This window comes from Nannospalax galili, unplaced genomic scaffold, assembly GCF_000622305.1.
Source record: "Nannospalax galili isolate Female #2095 unplaced genomic scaffold, S.galili_v1.0 scaffold370, whole genome shotgun sequence".
Classification (NCBI taxonomy): Eukaryota; Metazoa; Chordata; class Mammalia; order Rodentia; family Spalacidae; genus Nannospalax; species Nannospalax galili.
In genome coordinates this window covers 3,392,907-3,417,119 of record NW_008329335.1, presented here as the reverse complement: position 1 = coordinate 3,417,119, position 24,213 = coordinate 3,392,907, and the positions used below count along the sequence as shown (strand labels likewise).

Sequence of the window (24,213 nt, the reverse complement as noted above, 5' to 3'; positions counted from 1 at the left end):
ATGTAAATATGCAATCTTATTTCAACCATTTGTCAGTCTGTCATTTTCCTTGACTTTAAGTGTTTTCTGAGCTTTCTTTCCTTCTTTCTTTCTTTTTCTTTCTTTCTTTCTTTCTTTCTTTTTTTTGAGACAGACTCTCCCTATAGCTCTAGCTGTCTTGGAACTTGCTATGTAGACCAGGTTGGCCTCAATCTTACAGAAAGAGATCTGCCTGCCTCTGCCTACCGTACGCTGAGATTTAAGGCCTGTGAAATCTGGTTAACTATATCCTTTAGTTTCACTTTTTATTTTAACTGCAAACCATTTTCTGGATGATCTTTCTCATTCATTTCCTCAGAACCCCATTTATTCCTGTGCCCCTGCATGTCTCATATCCTTCTCCTGTCCAGCTCCATTAGCTCTTGTCTGGGTGAGTTTCTTCACTTTTGCCTTCTAGCTACTCCAAGGTATTCATTTTCCTAGTATATGTTAATTTTAAGTGTTTCTTATCTCACTTCTGAATACTGAGTTTTACAGTTTTTGTGTTACTTATTTATACATGCTATCTCTTCTCTATCAAGGTATCAATCGATTTTTGTTTCATTTTGTTTTGTTTAGTTCTGTACAATCTCGGTATCCTCGGACTTCTTTGTTCTTTTCTTCTGGTAATTACTTTTTATGTGTACATGTTTTCTTCTACCTACCAACCAATCCACTTTGAATATTATTAGTGGAGTATGAAGGTACCCATAGGTAGCTATGTAGGCACAGTGAGGAATTGTATCTGTAGCATTGTCTGCTTGACAAATAGCTTGGGGATGCCATGTCATCATCTTTGAGTGTTTATTCTTGGACTGCTCTGGTTCCCATATTAAGGCTCCCCTGAATGGAGAGAGCCTGGCATTTTTAGAACAAAATTTTCAGCCTTTCTCTTTCTCAGTTTGCTTGTTATCTGACACCTGACACCTCCTCCTCTAGCTGTTCTAGAGAATTCTTCAGTCTTTTGTCAAATTGGGGTAGGGACAATGGGGAATGAGGACCTTAGAGGGTTCCCCCATATATTTCTCTCCATTTTCATCTATTCTAGGGGTATATGGTATACTTAATTCTGAGCCTTTTGGAAATTCTGATATTAACATTGGACTTAGACTCTAGGATGTAATAAGGTAAATATCTATCTATCATCTACCTACCTATCATCTATCTATCTATCTATCTATCTATCTATCTATCTATCTATCTATCTATCTATCTATCTATCATCTATCTAATCTGTCCAACTTATGGAATTTAATTCTTTTACCTTTATGGCAATGGATTTTCATTTCAAGATGCTAAGGTACTACTGTTGCTGTCACAAACATTAAAAAGAAGTAGATTTTAGTCATGCATTCAGTCCATTGTCTATAGCTAGAAGCAGCAACAGCTGATTCTAAAGGGCCAATGACAGCAAAGGTCAGAATAGGATCAGTGTCCACAATAGAGACTGGAGAAATCAGGCCCTATCTGCAGCAGGGTCTAGTTTTTTGTTGTTGTTATTGTTGTTGTTGTTGTTTTTGGGGATTTTTGTGTGTGTGTTTTGTTTTGAGTATCACAGTTTGTGTTTTATTAAGTATAGATGATCAGGGAAGAGTGATGGCAATGATTCAAGATACCAAATAAGCTTACAAGACAATCCACTAAATAACTTGTTGATATGACTTTAGACAAAGTCTGCAAAGATAATTCCACCAAAATTTGAATGCATTCTAGAGGAATTCATGGGCTCACCTTATTAGCACTTTGTTCAAATGTTTTAGAGAGATAAAAGTATAATAGATCTTAAATATTTCAATTGACTATTATATTCACACAGTTAGATGTTAAGCTTTGTTTTAGATAATATAGAAAGACTATACCAACCAATAATAAACTGCATTTGGCTTACTGTAAGGAGAGCCTACAAAAGAGGTGTCTCTTACTAATGCAAATAGTTAACATACATATGTGAATTTGATGAATAAGGATATTAACCGAAAATTTTTTCCATGTATTGATTGAATAGCATGATTGAAAATTCCAAATTTTCCTAAGAAGTCATACAGTTTGATATTCATTTATAAGATTTTTATATTAATTTTTTAGAATGGATAGGTTAAATTTATCCTGTGACTGCAGTTTGTGGTCTCTAATACTTCAGTCAAACATCCACTCTATCATTTTAGTCATCCATGTGAGGTTGGCTCCTCATGAGTCTAGTATGCCTTCAGTGTAAAGCTGAGCTAAATAATGTCTAATTGCTTTTTTTCTTCAAAGTCTGATTGGAAAATTTCATATTGCTTTAATGTACTTACCTATAGAGTAATTTTGTCCAGTGTTTGATATGCAAGTTTTACTTTTCCTTCTTTCAGTTTACTCTTTCTTGTTATATAACATCATAATCTAAGCTGTATATGTTGTGATATGTATGAAGGATATTTTATGTTTGGCTCTTTCTGTAGCATAAATTATATTAAGTATTAATTTTCATTTTCCGTAGTCTATATGGCCATTGCATTTCCTAAAATTTATTCAGCAGAAAAACAATATGTGCATGTAGAGTCACAGTAATCATTATTTTAAACATTGGGATATGGATGGTGGTCATTATCTATTCCCATCATTTAAAAGGTCTTAAGACTTATCATATACTTGGTGATAGTATAAGATAATATATTTTGCAGAGTTAGGTAAGAGAAAATATTACCTTGTACTTAGGAAGCATGTATTCTCAAATGAAGAGACACATGAACATCTATTAGAAACAGTTTATGGTCTAGACAATCCAAAATATAATTCTATTTTATGGCAAATATGCTTGAAAGCTTTTGAATTCTCTTGGGAATCAATAAGGCAAAATATAGTGAAACTTGATGAAGATATACTCCATTTTCCTGATCAGGACATTTTCTGCATTCTATAAAATAAATGTTTTTACTGATTTTAGAATTTCATATAATGCCTTTAATTTCATAGAATCCATTTAGATACCCTGACCCCTCTCATGACCACTTTACTACCCCATCCCCAAATTGATGTGTTTTATTATTATTTGTCATCTTTTCTAAGGCTTATTGAGAGTCTAATCTATGTTTCCAAAATGCTCTTGGGTTTGGGTACATCCCTTGGAGTTTGTTCAACCTCCTGGTCATCATACCAGTGAGAAAAACTGACTCTCCCTCTCCCATCATCTATCAGTTGCCAACAGATCTTCAACTAGGGCTGGGGCTGGTAGTTGCACATATGAGCCCTCAGGACCTGTGACAACATGCACAAGATCCATGTAGACCCAAACCAAACAGGGATTCTAGGGCACTTTGGCCCCTAGTCTTCTGTTTCATTTCTCCCACTACATTCAAGCTGGAAACATGCCTTATTAAATGGTTAATAGTGAGAAAGGAGATGCATAAAAAAGCAATAATGGAGAATAAGTGCTAGCAACCAAATAATTAGCTTTCAAATAATTAAGCATTAAAATGAGTGCCCCTGAATTTAATAAGGAAGCTTTGAGTAGTTTCTAATGAATTTTAAAGCATTTAACTTCTCTTCTCATAATACAGTGTTAACTCTTTCCATATAACTCTGATTTCTTTCCATAAAGAAAATAAAGGAAATGAAGAAGACAATTGTGTTATCTCTATAAATACAGATCCCATTCAGGAGACAATGACTAGGAGAATGAAGATATAAACACTTCATTATCTTCATAGCATGTTGAAATAAGAAAGATGCCAACAGCTGAGGACAAGGCTTGTCATTTTGAAAGTAGCAGTCTCATGACTGAGAAAGTTTAAAGATGTGCAAAAACAAGATGACAGCTTTCATAAAAAGAAAACCGGGGTTTGAATGTGACTGTTGCGTTTATAGAGGATCTTCCAGGAAGATCTATGGCAGGTATTATTCACTGCAGGATACCGGAAGGTGTAATATGCTGGAATAAGGATCACATTTTTCTCTTTGAGGTGATTTATATTTAAATGATTTCTCCATAATCCTTTAAACTGAAGTGCAAATTGGTTATCAAAGTCTTTTGCTGTAAGGGTTGTTTTACATAATAATGAATTCCACAGAAGTTCCTCAAAGGGAAATATTGATTTCAGCAACATCACAGGGTATTTCAGTTACAACAACACATAGATCATGGCCATAACACAGAAAAACTTTATAAAACTAAATTTCTTTGCTAAAGAAACACAGGCAGTGCACCTTTCTCAGTATAAAATGTTTGCCATAGAAAATTTTAGTAAATATCGTTCAGTTTAATCTATCATGTCTCTTTCATATTGACATGGTGATAAGAATACACTAAATGATGCGTATATGGCTCCTGGTTTTATTTTTAAAATACAAGTCGAATATCATTAATCTAAAATGCTTTAGACAAGAAATGTTCCATAGCTCACCCCAAAAGAAAGACTTCAGTCCTCAACCCTGGTGTTAAAAAGCTTACCCGCAAAAGGTAGGTTTAAGTCCTTACCCCTGGGGTTAAGAGTCAACAGGCAGGCAGGCTCTTGCTTCAGCTGAAGAAACTTAGGTCCCACCCGAGTCCTCTAAGTCCCAATCAGGAGCCCCAAATCTCTGCCAGGAACTATAGATCCAAACAATTCTCATTTACTAGGTGTGACCTAGGTAGCCTCACTCCAGAGAGCCTGGAAAGCAGCTGTGGGGAAATCCGGAGATCTGGTTGGTCACAGGACCCATGTCTATCACAAACTAGAGATGTGGCTGTAGAAAAATTAATTTACCTCTTCGTGACTCTGTTTAGTCTTCTATGAGAAGAACTTGGATTTATTAATTAAGACTGGCAATGTTGAGTTTGAAAATGTCCTGCGTTTTTGTTATATTTATTTATTTATTGTCTTTTTGAGACAAGGTCTCCCTGTAGCTCCCAGCTGACCTGGAACTCACTATGTAGACCAGGCAGGCCTTGAACTCATAGAAATCTGCCTGCCTCTGCCTCCCAAGTGCTGAGACAAAAGTGTGCCACTGCCACGCCCGGCTTTATTAATAACTTTTTAAATTCTATTGTTCATTTATTTGTTTTTTAAAAAATTAAATTCTCAGTAAATTATGTGCTGTGTGGAATCCCAGGATATAACACACACAGGCAGAGTTATTAACACAGTCCTTTAAACAGGGGTTGGTTTGAAGAAGCCATGAGTTTATATATACCTTCTGTGTCTCCTTTTAACTTCCATCCCATCTCTGAAGCAGCTTGGGAGCCACCCAACACCTTGCACAGCACAATTCTCAAACTATAGAATACACAATTCTCAAACTATAGAATAGCTTTAATTTCATTCCAGTTCTCATTTTCTGTGTTCTCAAAACAATGTACAGGAAAAAGCATGACAGCTGTTTTAGAACATAGCTGGGATCAGGGCTTCTAATCCAGAAAGAAGCCCAGGTGTGCAGGACCAATCAAATAAACTGGCCCATGGATTGCCAGATGCTTGCTCCTAGCTTCCAGGTTTTTGAAATTGGGCACAGAGGTTCACAGGGTGACTGCAAAGATAAGAATTGGGCTTTCTAATGTGATTTTTGAAATCTGTTCTATTATCCTCTGGCTAATTTAATGAAATATGACCATTATTTTAGTCTGATAACACTTTTCCATTAATTGCCTTTACTTAATATTGACAAATTCTTGTTCAATTTTGATTAAGCTATTGCTGATTTTTTTTAACCAAAGTATTTACCCTTTTAAAAATTAATCTTAGAAATACAGGTTCTTGTTCTCAAAAATAGCTCTATCTCACTTAAGTGCAATTCTTGGCCTATGGGATTTGTTTGTGCATCTGTGTTAGCTTAGCACACTCCGCAGTTGTCTCCCTGGGCCTGCCTTCCATGATCGATGGTGTTTCATTGGTTTAATTCCAACATGTCCGTGGCCATAGATTGTTTTCCACTTACCTGCTTCAGCCTTCTGCTGCTTCTCAATTTTCTCCAGGCGCCCTAGCAAGGAGTCAATTTTAGTTTTGATCTGGGTTAATTCTTTCTTGATTGTCTGTAACTCATCTGATTTCACTGGAAGAGGAAAGGTGGAAAGAAAACAAAACATCAAATGTGCCGTAACTCACTAAGACACGATTCAAGACAATCTGAGGCTCAAGATTGTCACATAAGATACCTTTCGATTCATCAGCTTCTTGTCACATTTAGTGATCCAAGAAAAGTGACTGACTTAGCTGAATAAAAATAAAGATTATCTGTAACTCGAGAATTTGATACCCAATCTTTTAGCTGAAGGCCATTCAAAAAAGGGATAAAAGAATAAACAAACATTTTATAACAGAATGGTGCCAGGGTAAATTTGGCATGTAATAGAATATTCAATGTAAAATCAACTTGGGTTAAGGAGTTGTAATATGTATTTTAATACTTTGACTCGGCATATTGTAATATATAACATGTGTTTATTTCTTTAAGACAGGGTCCCAATATGTAGTCCATGATGCTCAAAACATGGCTGTGTAACCCACAACTCCTGGATAGATGTCAATGATATTTTTAATTCAGCTCTTTGGAGAGTTGTTTGAAACGAAACCTTAGCATTTATCCTCTAGAAAATATTTTAGAGGCTAGAGAAATCGTTTTAACTCTGACTCACTACTTCCTCTATTCATTCTAAAAGATAAGGTAACATTATAATTTCTCGCTTTAAAGGCCAGGGCTTGGTGGAAAGGAACCACATGTAAAGTCCCACTGTTTTTTTAAATTAATTACTAAATTTGTGATTTATTAATTTTTGAATGTTTCCCAAACGATCCTTGAACTCAGAATCCTCCTGTCTCACCCTCTTGAACTCTGGAGTTACAAATGGCACACATTTAACCTCACTGATACATCTATAGTAACGTGTTCCAATATTAGATTTTCAATGCTTAGTCTGATTTCAAAGAAAGAAAGTAGAGGCTGATACTATTGACAACTTTCATTTTGCTTAGTAGGATTGCTAACAGCAACAAACATGGGGTTGGGAGTTCAGCTTTGTACCAAAGTGTTTGCTTAGCAAGCAGTAGACACTGGGTTTGGTCCCCAGCACTGGGGTGGGGGGGAACCACAAAGAGATAAAAAAGAAATGGAGAGATGGCAACAATCAAGATGTCACAAAGGCTGCAGTTGGTGTCTCGGGGCCTGCGGAAGACCAGGCCTGTCAACAGTCAATCACAAATTAGGGAGGAGCTCACCGGACCCTAACCGTCCTTGCTGAATCATTGGCTACTGGGATTCAATAAATTATTATTGGATTCTGGGGGAGGGGCGGTCATTGTCTTCAGTTCAGTTCTATAGTCACTGGTGAGTCCACCAGGTTCCAATAAATCCACGGTCACAAACACATCCCTGTTTAAACTCAGTGAGTCACAAAAGAAGGTTAAAAGATATGAATGTGGGATAGGGACTCCTGGAAGGATAGGAAATTGATGGGGTGAGATGGAGAGGACAGAGGGTGAAGAAGGAGAGTTATCAGAATGCATTATGCACATTTATGAAATTGTCCAAGACCAATTTTAGTACTAATAGTTATATGAAAATTATGGCTTCATAATATGATAATTCTTCCTTGAGACATTCACTGCATTGTTCTTATTTTACTTGTCAGAAAACCACTGGTGATTTTTATCATGGGTCGACAACAGAGAAGGAAAATCGTAATCTGTACAGTCCTACAGGCTATGAGATGTATTAGCTAAGTTTTGAGGTCGCTAGGTGCTGCAGACCTTCAGCACGGTGGCTTGAGTCCAATGTCCCTCTTTGTCATTTCACTTCATTTATTATCATCCCACCTCAGATATCATCTAGAAATTCTAAAGAAATTAGTGTTCAGCTTGACTTTTTCAGTCTTCAGAATTTTTTAAACTAAACTAAACTAAACTAAAATCTCTTCGAGTGAAATGAAAGTATGTCAATTAGGATACATGAAGTAATACATTATTCATAATATAATTAAGTCTCATAAGAAAACCATTTTTTCCCAATACAAAATAAAACTTGCTCATTATTAAATAAGAATTTTCAAGTCAACTTTTCTTTCTGGTACAAATCATTTTACAAAATAAAAACTACAAGAAGCAGGAGAGCTCTGCATTATCATATTGTGGATTACCCAGCTGAAAGGAGAATGAAGTTTGAAATAGAGAATCACTCCTGATGTCAATTGTTTCAGACATCAAAGTACCATTGTTGAATTGCAGTTAAATTTGAAAAACATCATCTGTCACTATTACAAACTGATTCTGCTTTGAGGAATGCTGCTCATTTCCTTTGATGGAAGATTATCATATAGTTTTACTTAAATCTACCAAATTTAATGGAAAACTTTCTGTGTGATCATACCTTTCAACATAGGAGAATAAAACTATGGCTGGAAACTAATAGACTCTTTTTCTCAGGGAATAAATCACTCCTCAGCTCAGTACTGTAGTTATTAATTTGAACTTATTTATGATATTGGAAAACCATAAATTATTGTCACCAACAACCTCACATTATTAAAACTGCAACTTAAAATCTGAATTTGCATGTTAGGATCCTGGAAATGTCCAAGGGTACAAAGATTTGAAGTTGAGAGTCACACTTTGCAAGATCAGAGGAGTGTATCAAATTTCATTTTAATTAGTTAATGTTGCTCAAGCTTATTAAGAAATATGTTCCTTTAAATACAAGGAAATCTGGAAACCCTATCAGCTCTTCCCTGACCCAACCACATAATAATGAAATGAGTCTTTAGCTCTGTACAGGCTGCCTGGCTTCTCCTGGCATGGAAAATGAGAACTATTGCTCACGGTCCTGGGAATAGGATGCAGAAATAGTGCAGCCTGCCTCTCCAGCAGGCATGGAAGTCAACTCTTCCCTCATGCTTTGTTTGGAAGAAGGCCTATCCTTGCCCAGACAAAGTGCTGCAGTTCACTGTCAGCTGTTCTCCAGATGGAGTCACTATCTGTAGTTGGGACTGGCCTTGTGCTCTTCTACCTCCTTTCTGGAGTGAATTCCTGCACGGGATCACCTCTGCCATTGTTAAATGCATGAGTTCTCTCTTTTCATTTTCTACACTTTCCATTCTTGCTAATATTTTCCCTATAACATGTCAAACCCTTTTCTAATTTTAGTTAATTCATCAAAATAGGTATGAATTTTGCTGTTCTATATTTCTAAACAGAAAATCTAAGGCTTGCAACTTTCTTTTCTTACATTTTCCCAAAACTAGATAAGAATTAAGGACAGCCCTAGGTTCAATGTGTTCATGTCCGTGTTCATTCATCCTTTAAACTTCCCCTGATTGATTATTGATTGATTATTTATATGTGTATGAGTGTTATGCCTACATGTATGTAGGTACAGCAGTGTCGTGCAGTGCCCATGGAAACCAGAAAAAGGCATTAGATTCCCTGGAACTGTAGTTACAGAGAGTTGTTAGCCACCACGTGGGTTGTGGCATTTGTACCTGGGTCCTCTGCAAGAGCAGTCAGTGTTCTTAACTGCTAAGCTATCTCTCCAGCCCCATACTTTTATTTGTGTTTATTTGAACTCTACTTTCTATTTGCATGGCCTCTTCCATACAGCTTTCCAAGTAATATTTATAAATCATCAGCCTTTTAATTCACTCAAAATTTCCAGACAGTCTCACTTTTTTTATAGCAAGAAATGAGAAACACATTTTTTTCATAAACTATTATGATTTGATATAAAGAACATCCTTGGTTTCCAATTGGTAGCCCTATTTTGCAAGGCTATGGAAACTTTAGAGTCAGTCACTGGAGATGGAGCCTCGTGTGTATTTTATCCATGCCCAATTTCTATCTCTCACTGTTTTCTGGTTCACTGTGACGTGAGCAGTTGTTCTCTGCCACAAGATCCTCCACCATGATATTCTGCTCAAATACAAAGTTCCAAACAACCATGTAATGAACCCTACGAAACTATGAGAAAAACTAAATCTTCTCTACCTTAGTAAGTTTCTATAACAAGATCACAGTTATGGGAAAGTAAATAATGCGCAAATGAAACTCTGTACCATGGAATTCAGGATCGGTTGGAAATATATGTTCGGCTGTCTACTCCATGTGTTCTCTAAGCCAAACCATAATTCAAACAGAACATTTCATTTTAAAACATAGTTTGTTGCTTCAGACAGACTCTCCTTCATATCTATGAGTCCTAGGGAAGTTCTATGAATTGCTAGGTGATGGCTCTCTACCTGTGTAACTTCTATCCTCTACCTTAAAAGAAATGAACACAGCCACTTAACGCCATGCCTAGAATATCAATAGGACCAATAAATGGTAATACAAAGAGATATTATAATCAATGCTGTCATTATGTTATAATTATGTAAACATACTTGTCCCATCAAAGAATCTTTTTTTCTTTCCCAAATGTGTCATTTGAAATCCTAGCCCTGTTTCGGGAGTGCAGCCTTGCTTTCATATGAATGCTTCTTTCACTAAAGCACTAAAGGGTGCATCTCTCATCTGTAATCTATCTAATGGTATGTCACATTACTGCCTCACATTCACTAACTATTGACTTTTCTTTTGCTTGTTTATTTTTCATAGTAAATTCAAAGATCCTTGAGTGAATACCTCCTGATTAGGTATTCAGGAATTTCAATGGCCACATTTAAAAAAAAGAGGAAAACTCCTCCCGTATACTTTGATAGTCTTCCTCCTCCTCTTCCTGATGAATGGGTTTCCTAATACTTGTCATGAGTTCTAAGGCCTTAAGTCTGTCTTCATTTTTTAAAAAAAATGTTTTTAGGTATCAGGCAAGATGCAAAATTAGGTATGTTCCAAAAGAAAAATTTCTGTCATCATAATAAAGCGGATCCTTGCAAAGTTATGAGATGGTATTTGAGGCAGTTGTTGGAAGCAGTTGACATTAACGGACTAATTACACTCCAGAACCAAACTTGTTGTCAGAAAGAGTGCCTTTAATTTTTCTTTTTCAATTGCTGGATTATTAATGGAAGTTTATCCAGGGTTTGACACAGTATATAATTCAGAATATCAGAAATGGTGTAGGTTTCTGTAATTGTAGGTTCAGTTCTCATGTCAATTTCAAACAGGATAGCATATTTGATTTTCAAACCTTTGTATGTTTTCCTAGCATTGAAATTCACAAATACACATCCTGGGAGCCGGCTGACCAAAAGGGAGTCAGTAAACAAATAGGAGGTTCAAATATATATTTACCCTAGAACAATGTCTGTGCTTTACCAAAATGTAGGATGGAAAAAAGAAAGGAAAACTTGCCTTTGACAACTAACAGTTTGCATTTTCCAATTCTACTTTAATCCATGACCCCCATCTTTGAGGACACATGACATAGAATACAATGCCCATTTTTGTAAGTATGAAGCTTTTTTCTAATAATAAGAGTCAAACATTCTTTTTTTCTAATAATATGTCATAGTTCCAGTCAACTTGCTGTTAAACAATAATGGTAAAGACAATTTCACTAGCAGCTGGGGACAATTCGATGTAATTACTAAAGACCATGAATTTTATAATTTAAAATTTAAAAATTTGAGGAAATTAGTTATGACGAATTCATCTCCAAAACATATTCCCCTGTTCAAACTTCTGCTGTTGTTTTTTTTTTTTTTTTTTTTTCAATTATTTGAAGCTCTATTCACACCTACTGGTCATTCTTTATCTGTGTCGTGCAATCTCAGACTCCATACCTGAGTAGACTGACACACTCTCATCACATCCACCTGGAAAACACCAGTCAGTCCTATAATACTCAGTTGAAAGTTTGTAATAATAACCATAACTTTATCCTTGATCCTATTTTTCAACAAAATCATTCTTCCCCCACTCAAACTTCTTAAAGATGTTACTTTCACTTCTTATTTCATTAAATGTCTTCCTGAAAGGATCAGGATTTTAAAAATTCAAGTGCCTAATGTAAGGCCCATTAATGTAATAGAAACCCATTATTGTAAGTCTCCTTCCCAAAACCTGGAGATAAATCACTAAACAGGAAATCAAAACTTGCTATAATTATGAAATTCTTATTTAGGGTAGAAGAAGACAATAAATATGTACAGTCTAGATAAAAATAATATAGAGATTAGGGAGGGCTTGGCTTAACAATCAGATTTTTCATTTTATACCAAGTAGTGGGGAAAATTTTAGTGATCACAGGGTATTTGAGCAAAAGTTTCAATAAAGGGATAAGGGTGATAAGGGCTAGTTGATGTGCAGATATGGAACAACACAGTAAACAGTACATACACAGAATAGAGACAGGTACTCTGGATGTTTGTGTCAAAGACATGACTGGGTGTGGAAGAAAATGAAGAAATGGAAGAAGAGTACAAACAAGAAGGCAGCGAGTGAAGCAGAGAGGGTCGAGATGAGCAAAGTAATTGCTTTGCCATTCATCCTGAGGGCCACAGGATCAGCTCTATTAGGTTTCACTGTACCATTCTGACTTGCTGTTTTGAAGAGCTTATAAGATGACAGAATCAGTGTATCAGCAAGGCTGTGAGAATAGTACAAGGGAGAGGGGATGGTTGAATGTAATGAACCAAAAGATTAGCATTTGGTGGTAGTGTCCTAACCAAGGTGAAAACTGAGTATCTAGGTATCTAGGTATGTGAGCATGAAGTTTAGGAGAGAAGTCAAGGTGAAAAAATACACAAGGGATCTGGGAACAAGAGGTGGCTTTCTAAGACGCTATGCAGTGTGGGTCTTTCCTAGTAGGAATGTCCGCATTGCGTGTGTTAGGTGTTACAAGGTGTTTTAGAAGAATCAGTAATACTATCTGCAAAGAAAAAAAAAGTCCTTTACTCTTTCTTTCTACATAAATTATTCAACAAAATAATCCCAAATATTACAGAAAAGGCAAACAATTAAAATTCTTTAGTCCTGCTGAATGTACCTTATTTGCCTGTGGGGGTTCTTAGGGCTTGGATTTAAAATTATTTTTAGCTTGTATACAGACAAGAATGACATTAGAAAAACTAGGAGTTTCTTTCCATTAAACCGACAAATCTAAGTATTTTTAAGTATTTTCCCCAAAGTATCATTGCAGAATTTTTGTTAAAAAATGAAGTCAGATTAAATGATTTCTGTCTAGGGTACACTGATTTGGTGATAAACCTTATTATATTTTAATATTGTCAACAAAATTATGATTGTGCCTCTTGGTCTAACATAAGATATGACCTAAAAAGGAAATTAGGCACACAGGATGACATCATCTGCCTATGTAAAAATGCATACACCTCTGATTTATGTAGTGAAAACTTTTAAATTTGTTTTTTGCACTGCTGAGTCTAGTCTATCCAGAAATAAATAAAGAATCTGGAGCTAATTCTCTAGATCAGTGGCTCTTAACAAGGGGGTAATTGTGGGATATGCTTCAGACTCTTGAGGTATTTTTTTGTGTATTATAACTGGGTGTTGTGGCTTGAATGTGTGCCTCATATTTTATGTTTAGGAATCTTAATACTCTAAAATATAAGTTAGTAACATTTGTGGGCAAAATTTTCTTGTAGTAATAAGGGTTATATAAGGTCATAAGGGTGGAGACATTATTATGCAATTAGTGCAATTAGTGAGGAGGAGGAGGAGGAAGAGGAGAAAGGGAGGAGCAAGAGAAGAAGGAGGAAGAGGAAGAGGAAGAGGAAGATCCAAATTAACAGGCTCCATTAATGCCCTTTGCACTCCTCTATGTCATTACTTGACAGGAAGGCCTTCACCAGATGCTGAATGGACACTGGGGCTGGTCCTTAGATACCCCAGTCTCCTACACTATGAAGTGAATAAATCTGTGCTTTAGGTGAATTATCCTATCCATGTTATTCATTTACAGCAACAGAAAATGGACTGAAACACTGGATTAGATAGCTATGAACCGTCCCTCAACAGTATCATATGTAATGTAAACTATTCAGAAAATTTAAAAATGATTCTATCCACTTAAGCCTTAGTGACAATTCATAATAAGGTGATGCCCTTTATTTTCACAAGATTTTGATACATTATTTAAATATAAATATAAATTTGCTTAGAGGTTAACGTATCCATAATTTTTGTGTATTCTATCACATCAATAAGAAACCAGAGAATGTGATTGCCATGACTTTCTCAAATTCAGATAATCTGTACATGTAAAGTTTGGATTGAAGTCTAAATTTTCTGACTTTAAACATAACTACACTGCTTATTGTATCATGTAACGCCAACTGATATGAAAAATATAACCATTATTTTTATCGTATAAAAAACTACACTGTTTTTGTATCATGTAACTTTAACTGATGTGAACAATATAACCATCATTTTTAATTCTTATGAATTAAGCAATCATGGTATTTGTTTCATTCATTCACAGGAACAAAAATGATGACATTGAATCCTTAAATTAGTAATAAAAAATCTTCATCTAAAGCTTCATTTCATCTTTTTCTACATCTATTTATCTTTTTTCCTTATCTTTATCCTTAATCTTATCTTCTCATTAATTTATTTTAAGGTAATTCAATATGCAGAAGTTAAATTACCAGTCTTGTAATTAGTTTCAAAAGCCAAGCTTAAAAGAATTTTGTGCTACAATACATTGGAGCAACTGGTTATGCCTCCCAAGAAATTTCTTAAGAACCCACTACTATAAAAGTTTCTTAAACTATATAAATATATATTATAGAAAGAGATTAAGAGTTACCATATAGCAGGCAGACAGTGCCCATACTAGACATCATAGGCTAGAAAAGTAAAACCCATTGCCACGAATGAACTACCTCTCTTGATGCTGTTGAACAGGGTTCCCATAGACTCTCAAATAATTATCGACCAGAACTTGACAGTAAGACCCTATTGCTGTAGAAAAATCGAGGAGAAATTAACCTAGTACTGACTTCAAGGTTCATTTCTATTGGATAGCTTTCATGGTGCTGGAAATGCTCTGCATGATACTGGAAGAGAAAATTAATCATCAACCCTACCCAGCTGGGAATTATGTGTGTTTCAACAACCGGCCTGGCAAGATGTGCCCTATAGGGAAATAATGCCACAAATATTTTGAAATAACCAAACACTTTCTATTGGATTTAAGGTCTGCTTCATAAGATAAAGCTCATACATGACATTTGTATCAGGCCATTTATATCAGACCAAGGAACCTGTGGCTAGACAAGACACAGGTCATTGGGAGGGTCCAAGTCTAGCATGCTGCTAAATAGATGTATCATTAAAGCAAAACCTAATAACTTTAGATCAGAGAGGAGTATTACTGCCCTACTTTGTAGGCAGCAGTCATCAACTTCCGCTAGGCTGAAGAGAAGAAATGAAGCCAGTGTGTTGGAATAAGTAATACTTAGAGGTGATGGTTTCATCAACTATAGAGGAGTTTACACAGGATGCTGCAGTGCAGAGGGAACAGTCTACCTCAGTTTTCCCCTGAGAATAAAGAAGTAATTTCACATGACAAAAGAGATGTCCAAAACACGACAGGTAAACAAAAGTAAAACCCTTCACTGCCTGAAAAACAAAGCTTCTTGATGCACACAGATGGCAGAGCTCTACAGGAATGCAGGCAATTAGCAGATATTGTTTCTCAGGAGCGAGAGACAAAACACACTAGAACAAGTGAGCTTTGCAAAGCTATAGCCAACATTAGAAAATGCTAATAAATGTGTTGCAATAGGTGCTAAAGAAATGGTTCAGTTGATAAAGTATTTGCAAAAAAAGAATGGGGACCTGAGTTCAGATTCCCAGTCCCATGTAAAAATCCATGTAAAACAGTGAATGCCTATTATCCCAGCACTGGATGTGAAGAAATAAGGGGATTTCTGGGGCTTGCTGGTCAACTAGTCTAACCAATCAGTGCACTTCAGTTTTAGCAAAAGACCCTGTCTCAAAACAATAAAGTGGAGAGGTAGAGGAGAGGATACCCAGTATTGGCCTCTGTCTTCCACATACATGTGAACACACATGTACATACACCTGCAAACACATGAACATATACACATGCATACAACACAGAGACACAGACACAAACACATATGTATACACACAGACATATGCCATAATAACTCTTGAACAGAAAAAAAATGGAAAACACACCCAACTCAGATATTTGATTTATATATTATCATATAATTTTAAGGAAATATACAAAAATGCAGAGATGAAGTGCTAAGAGTTGAAATATATCCACCTGAAAGACATGTTGAAGAACTCCTCATACCTTGAATATAACATTATTTGGGAATTGGCCTTTGTAGAAAGCATCAAGATGAATCATTAGGGTGAGCCAATGAAACATGACTAGTATTCTTTTAAAAAGAAGAGAACAGACAAAACCAGAAAGGCGTGCATTATGTGATCGCAGAGGCAGAGGCTGGAGTGATCCTGTCAAGCCCAGAGATTCCAGTGATCTTTAGCCTCTAAATTCAATGCCCTTAATCTGCTCAGCATCTCACAGTTTATCACAGCACCTCTAGAAATGGATACAGGAAGAAAGGCAGAAAACAAGAAGGAAATGCAACCCAAAAGATCCACTTGAATAGCATAAAATTAAGCATCACAAAAATAGTAAATGGAGTAGTATAAATAAATTTTTATATAATTTAAAGTTCTCCAGAAAAAAAGTGATAGAAAAACTGTTGAAAAGCACAACTCAACTGCTCATGTGATGTGCCATACCACCAGGTTGTGGTTCCTGCCTTTGCTACTAAGAGCTCTGTAATTTTCAGGATGGTTTTCATTTTCAACACCTGTACAATGAGCATAAAAATATTGACAGGATATTCATGCAAAATGAATTAATTCGCATGTAAAGTACTTGAAGTAATGGCTATCATAAATATGAAATAGAAGTAGATAATATTTGTCTCCAATTATATGGAAACATCCAAGGGTTGCAGAATGTAAAACATTTTAGGAAAAAACAAATTCATAAAATCCTTCCATGATTGAACAGTTCACTATCAGAACTGGTCATATAAATCTACTACCACAAAAGCAAATTCAAAGAAGACGTGTCTGACCCTGTCTGTAATCCAATGCCATTCCTGCTTCCTCATTCACAGGAGAACACAGGCTGTGTGACAATCAGATTTTTACAGAACCAAGATAAATTCTTAATAAGATTATGAAAAGAGATCTATAGATTTCATCCTCTCTTAAAGATACAATAAAGTTGGAAGTTAGAAAAAGAGAGAGGAAAACTGAGTCATCTGAACACTGAGATTTTGGCTTCAAAATAGCCCTGAAAGCATCTTCTTTCTCAGGCTCTTCTTGGTGACACATGACAACTGAGCTGTTGGGTTTTATATGTTGACATCTGTCAGACAATGGGCCACAGGTAAGCTAAGTATTTCCTAAATCAGTGTTCTAAACTAGGAGATATCATCTTCCTAGAAGACATTTGGAAAGCATGACCATAGCCACAGACTTCATTGAAGAGTGCTACTGGACTGTAGGGCTTGGGTTGAGGGATGCTAACTGTTCTGCAGAGTTCAGGAAGCTGTCAAGGCAGAACTGTTTGTTTAGACACGGGTGATGCTTCTACTGATGGATTGCTTTACCATTGAATTTTGGGCAAAACCTTCAGAGTGCTTTAGATAATTCTATTTGAAATCAAGTTACTACAACAAATGTTGGAAACCTAGCATACAAATCAGTCTTCACATTTCTTTTTAAAAAATATTTTATTTATCATTTTTATTTTATGTGCATGAGTGTATTGCCTGCATGTACTTAAGTGCACCTGTGTTGTGCAATGCCCGCGGAGGTCAGAAGAGGGCATCAGATCCCCTGGAACTGGAGTTACAGAGTTACTGGAATTACAGTTAGGTGCCATGTGGGTTCTGGAAACTGAACCCAGGGTCTCCGGATGAGCAGCCAGTGCTCTTAACCACTGAGCTATGTCTCCAGTCCCAGTTTTTACATTTCTATAAAAACGAAGTTCAGGGATTTTCTTATTATAAACTGTACTCTAAAGATATATTGGAATGTTTAGGTATTGCACCAGACAGTAATTCCATGGATAAGACTCAAAAAGGAATTCATATTGTCTGCCTACAGAATGGATTTGATAAATAAGTTCACAAAGACCAAAAAACTTATTACGTTGCTCTTGCAATTATATTAACTAAGGCAACTACTCAATGAAAGTCTTAGCACACCAAACTTTAAAATATCTAGGAAGCATTGTTATCTGCTTCTTGATCTGGGGGAGAGGGTGATTTTCTTGTAGAAACAGAGGAATTTAATAATGATTTTCCATATTTCTGAATGGAAATTTCCATATTTTCATTCCACACATGCAGTGTGTAGCAGCATCTTCATCTGTGCATGACAAATAAGAGACCTAGGTTGTGGCTCTGATTACTGTCTCCTAGCTTCTTAAACTGTTTTCTTTCATGTAGTCATTTTCCTGGAATTAAAGCACTCCTTCCTGGAGGGAGGCTCATCAGACATAGAAGCTAACAAATCCTCACAAGGTACAAGATTCCTAAGGCCTCTTTTCAAGGTTAAATAAGCAGTATCAAGTGCTGGATGGGGGCGGGGGGGGTGAGAAAGAGAGAGACATCCACCAGCAGAGCTGCCTGCAAGCAGGGAGTTCCAGGTTCAAGGCATCTAACTTTCCAGTCATCATCCATGCTGGGATAGGCCCAGTGATGCAGCTGTTTTTGTGTCATCCATGTCCTTGTAACTAACCCTGATGTCCTATAAGTCATGCAGATGAACTCACTGTTTACCTATGCTAGACTTGTGCAGAACTGTTTCTTTGGTTTGTTGTTGGTGACCTACAAGAGGTAAACAGACCTCTGTTCACATGTCCACAAGGGAAAAAAAAAAAAGCCTTCCAGCATTTCTCATCAATAAAAGTGGGGTAAACATAGTTGCCTTAAGTGTTTTCAAGGCTTGTGATGTGGAATATGCAAAATCTCTACCAAGCTACCCTGGAACTTTCTCTATACTCTTATCTCCAATGACAGCTTACCTGTCCTGCTTCCATCCAGCCACACTGGCTTCCGTGATCTTCTACTACTACAGTTAGATTCTGACTTGCCCCACAATGATCTGCCTTGACGGGTTCAGAGTGTGTTTTTTGCTTGCTCAGTTCCTCCAGGTTTATGCTCAAATGTCACCAGGGAGAGATAGTCACAGGCAGTAGATGAACCATAGCTCTCCCAAATTTCTATGTAATTTTCTTTCATACACTAGCCATACAAATTCATTGTCTACTTCTGTGTTCAAATATAATCTCAAGGTTAACAGTGCATTTAGTTATTTTTCTTTTAGCAATCATCAAAATACAAAAATCTGAGAATTACTGATTGCTATGAAATTTTGCAAGTAATTTTCAATTTTTTATCCTTATTTTTTTGAAACAGGGTCACTCTGGAGCCCCAGTTGACCTGGAACTCACTATGCAGACCAGGCAGGCCTTGATCTCACAGAGATCTGCCTACCTCTGCCTCCTGAGTCCTGGGATTGAAGGCTTGTATCACCCTTCCCAGCTACTTCTTTATGAAATGGAATATATTTTCAGATCTATCTCCCTCATAATGTTTTAGAATCCTTGGTAAGTTGTATTTTAAAACCTCTACTGTGTCATTGTCCTAACCTTAATTTCAATTATTCTAAATGCTAAAATATTCAAAGTATACTTTTTTTTAATCAGTGTTATGCTTCATAAAATTTCAAGTAAGGTTATTATTTTATTAAATGCAGCATTTAATAAATTTAATAAAATAAATTTAATAAAAATATTTTCTGAATTTGCTGTATTATCCACTAAGCTGAGAGAATATGATGATTTTCTATGATAAAATTCTATGAAAGTCACCTTTGTGCCTCTCTCTCCATTGTAACACCATGTGATGGAAAACTAAGTTAGACAACTATCCACACTATTGCTCTAATAACTACCTGGTTAATTCATTGGCTAAGCCCTTCACGAAATGGTATTAATTCCTACTTTATTTACAGGGAAATAAAACAAGAGTGTTACTTACATTTAGAGCCTGATGAAGAAGACCCACCAGCAGTAGACCTGGATCCCCCTTTCATGGAAAAGACACCTTTTCCTCTGCGTGTGGTTGCAACAGCCACTCTGGGACGCTTCAGTGGGATGACAGCTCGAGGAGGTGGAGGTACACGCCCATGGTAATCAAACAACCTTCACAAACACAAATGTTCCAAGAGTTGGTATGATGCCTAGATGTTCTATCAAGCACGTGAAATTATTAAGATGGCGCCTTAGTAAAGTTTTGCAGTCAGTGTATGTTTGATGTTTAGTATTCAGTGTTCGTTGGTTAGTTCATTTCTCAGAGAGGATGCAAATGTACACTGTGCTTTGAATGTCAGAATTTGATACAAGCATGGACTCTATGAAAGGTGATTGTTCTGTTAACACTAAGAAATATCTCAAAATCAGGCCGACATTTGTTCTCGAATAGACTTCTTGTTTGAATAAACAGACTTACCCTACTTTTGAACATAAATATTTCTCTTACATAACAAACACCCATTATACCTCTTGAGAGAGGAGTAGTTTAAGCAGAATCATGAACAAAGCAATAAAAAGAATCCGCTGATCAGAAAACATAGTATAGAGGGGGACATTAGAAATAAAAGAAGCTTATAAAGAAAATATAGGGTCCATTTTAGTATGGTATCCAGCCTTCCCTTAAGGACTTTGAAGGTAACCAGAGCCTCCTGGGACTGGGAGGAAACAGAGGCTGAATTTAAAGGAAACATATACAGGTAATGATGTGTTGATTGAAGCCCCAGTATAAACTGTTTATCAGAAGTTGCCAGGTGTGCAGATTTAAACTGGAGACATTTGTAGAGTTATCTAGTAAAATTTTTTCTACCCAAAAGGAAAATCAGTATTATTTATACTCTTGCTACAAAAAATGATATTCAGCACAGCAATATATTTCCATTAAACAGCAAAGGAATAAAATATATGGATGTTAGTTCACTTATAGAAATATACTATTCATATATTAAAATTATATCATTTATTCTGCATTCTCATATGCATCAACTTTTTAAGTGACAGTATGGAAAAGCATCAAAGATTAGTGAGAAAATTCTGAGTTACACCTATTCATTTATTTAGAAAATTCTAGGCTTGAACTCCTGAGTCTCCTGTCTACACTTCCCCAGCTTGGGATTACAGGTGTGCATCACTCAAAATATATATTTTTAAATGTCTACAAACCGATAAATAAAAGCAAGATAACCTAATTGAAAATTGAGCAAAAGACCTGAACAAGCACAAAAGATAGCATTTAAACAAATGAAAAGGTTTAAAAAATAGTTAACATTATTCCTTGCAGGAAAAATGAAAATGAAAACTAGTACACATTATCAGAATGATTAAGATGAAACCACTGATGATTAGTGTCGGCAAGGATGTGGCAAAAACTAGAACTTCCATGCTAAGAATAAGTATGGAAGTTTAAACTGGTTACAAACCTATAGAAAACTGCATAACTTCTTTTGTTTTTGTATGATTTTTTTTGAGACAGGGATCATTATGTACCTGAAACTTTCAAACAACTTGTTTGGTAGTCCCAGCTAGTCTCAAACACATGATCTTCTACCTATGCCTCACAAGTGCTAGGATTCAAGGTATGCATCACCCAAACCTGGATGTTTGGTATAACTTAGGTATCGTATCGTTTTTATCTCCCTGTTTATCTTTCCTATGATTCTAAGTTCATTACTAAATATATAATCCAAAGAATAGAATGTATACGTACATCAAAGAATGTATAAGCATAATCCAAGTGACTTTGTCAATCAAAGTCCAAAACTAGACCCCTGAATGCTTATTAAAAGAAACACAGGAGAATCACAATATAATTGTACAATAATTTAAGAAGAATTGACACAACACAGATGAAAATTTTGAACAAAATAAATAAGGATTTTAAAAAGAAAAAAAATTCTTTGCTAGTGACCAAGATGTGTAATTTTATTATTTATCATAAAAATAGCATTATTGACTTAGGATTATATAGTTTTATACTTGATTTTGATGCCATTATATGAATTTTAGTTTTGAAATTCATTTAAAAGTCAATCAAATAATGCAATATAAAATTCAGAAATGAAAACTAGAACAGGAAGAAATATTTCTACAAAAGACTATTTCATGAATTTATATCTGGTGTACACATACTTCTAAAAATGTGAAAATCTCTTTTGTGAAAATAATATATGAAATATAATAAAAGTATAGATTAGTTTTCAACTATTTATTTAAAAAATTTTAATTACTACATGATAGAAAAATGGCAACGTTTAAACCCAAATGAGGGAGAACTCTAATACAAAGATTATCTTTTACATGTCTGAGAGAAAAAGGAGCAAAATGAGGCAGGGGTCAAGAGGGGCCCAGTCCCATGTGAATTGGCAAAGTCTACTAGAACTGTGCAAAGAGCAGACCATGGATGTCAGCACATCAGGGTTTCCTTTAAAGTCTACAGGCAGAATGAAGCCAAAGGGGTCACAAATCTCATTCATGCCACCAGTGACTTGAAAATCAGAAGGGTCAAAGAAACCTGCCCCTGATTTCAATTAAAAAACAATGTTTACATTAGTTATTTATAAGATGAATTCACAGAGGTGCATAGGTCAGTAGACCAAAATGCCAAGACATTTTGCATGGGTTAAAATACCCAAAACTATTTCAGTGAAGCAAATAGGACTTTGGACTGGTATCTCTCTTATGGGTGGAAATTACCGCTTAGGGTGAAAGATAGGCTATTTGAGAAAGTTTCCCTAGATTTTCATGTGCAACTTAAGAGGTTTATTAAGCAGGCAAATCTATAAATTGGGTTAAGAAAATCTCCAAAGCCCAAAGAACAAATTATAAAGAAGTAAGCATGCTATCGTTCATGTGCTGATCAAGAAAATCACCCATCCACTACTACTTCAGTTACCACACTCTGCACTGATGGGACACTGAAATGCTGGCCAATATTTTGCTGCATTCTCCAGTCAGAATTCCAGAGCCTTTCTTAGTGTTGGGCTACTCTGTTCACAATTTACAATGGCTTGTAGCTTCCATCATCAAAAACTGGGTAAAATCTTACCAATTCCTTCTACCGCTTTAAGATGGCCAACACCAGAGCCTAAACATTTTAATGTGACACATAAGACACAAGACAAGGTGGAGAAAAAGGCATAGACAACTTCAAATGTCAAAAATGTAATTTTACAATATTTAGTAGCAGTGGAGGCTGTCATTACTTTATTGGTCTTTATTTGATACATTTCAGTTTATTTGAAATTTAAAAAAAAAAAAAAAAAGGAAGCCTGGTCACAGACCGTAATGCATGAAAGGCTACTTGATAGGGGTGGCAAGGGGTCAGGTGTTCTAGGCTTCCTAGATGGGCTACAGGTTCGCAATGCAGAGGGAAGTGGGGGGCAGGGAGATTGAGAAAAAATCAACATTGGCTTTATCATTAGAATTCACTTCGCAGTAAATCCAATACCTCTATCTTTGCAAATAGGCAAATGGTATTGGGAGTAAGAACAGCCTATTTAAAAATTATAGACTGTCTACACAAATGACAGCCAAGCAGAATTAAATGGAATAAAAAATTCAAAGGTCATTTAAAGTCATGAAATTTCTTTCAGTCACCATTATTTTGTTCCACCCATTTATACAATTATATTTCATTCTCTTCCCTCAGTCGTCCTTAATTTTCCCTAATGATTCTTATTCGAAAAAAAAATCATCCTAATACTTACTTGTTGTTATGAAGCCAAACATATAATTCTCCCTTTCCCAAGGTTAATTTTAAAGTGAAAGCTATAAAACCTCCCTCTTTTATAAAAAAATGTAATAAAATTTAGTAAGTGTAACACTTAAAACAATGTTGAAGGTTTAATTTGTTTCATTTCAGAAACATTTCAAAATTTCAAGCATGCTTTTGTATTTGAATTTTGTTTGTATTAAATGACATCTGAGATTTAAAATAGTTGCCTATCAAATGTTAAAAACTAAAAATATTAATTTCCATACTAATTTTACTTGATAAAGTAGTGGTAACTTGCCTCTTGGAAGAACAAGGTTAGTAGGTTTCATCCACTGTCCTAAAGCAGTTTTGTTTTGGATAACAGTTATTTAAAGGCTTATTAACTTTAACATAGAAAGTGAACATAATTCTGAGTACTCTTAAATAGTTTATTGTTATTACTATGCTTTAGAAGTAATAATATTTTGGAG

The 24,213-nt window shown here is 35.7% G+C and overlaps 1 protein-coding gene across 6 annotated transcripts in view; it reads right to left on the bottom strand.

The window, feature by feature from the left end:
- The window catches only part of Ralyl (RALY RNA binding protein like), a 759,508-nt gene that overhangs the window by 55,391 nt on the left and 679,904 nt on the right, over positions 1 to 24,213 (bottom strand). For all 6 annotated transcript variants that reach the window (XM_008836810.2, XM_017799088.2, XM_008836801.2 and 3 more), the window contains 2 exons: positions 19,979 to 20,142; positions 5,911 to 6,024 (listed from right to left, as the gene is read on the bottom strand). In XM_008836810.2, coding sequence (XP_008835032.1) covers positions 5,911 to 6,024; positions 19,979 to 20,142 — 278 coding nt within the window. The remainder of the gene's footprint in view (positions 1 to 5,910; positions 6,025 to 19,978; positions 20,143 to 24,213) is intronic.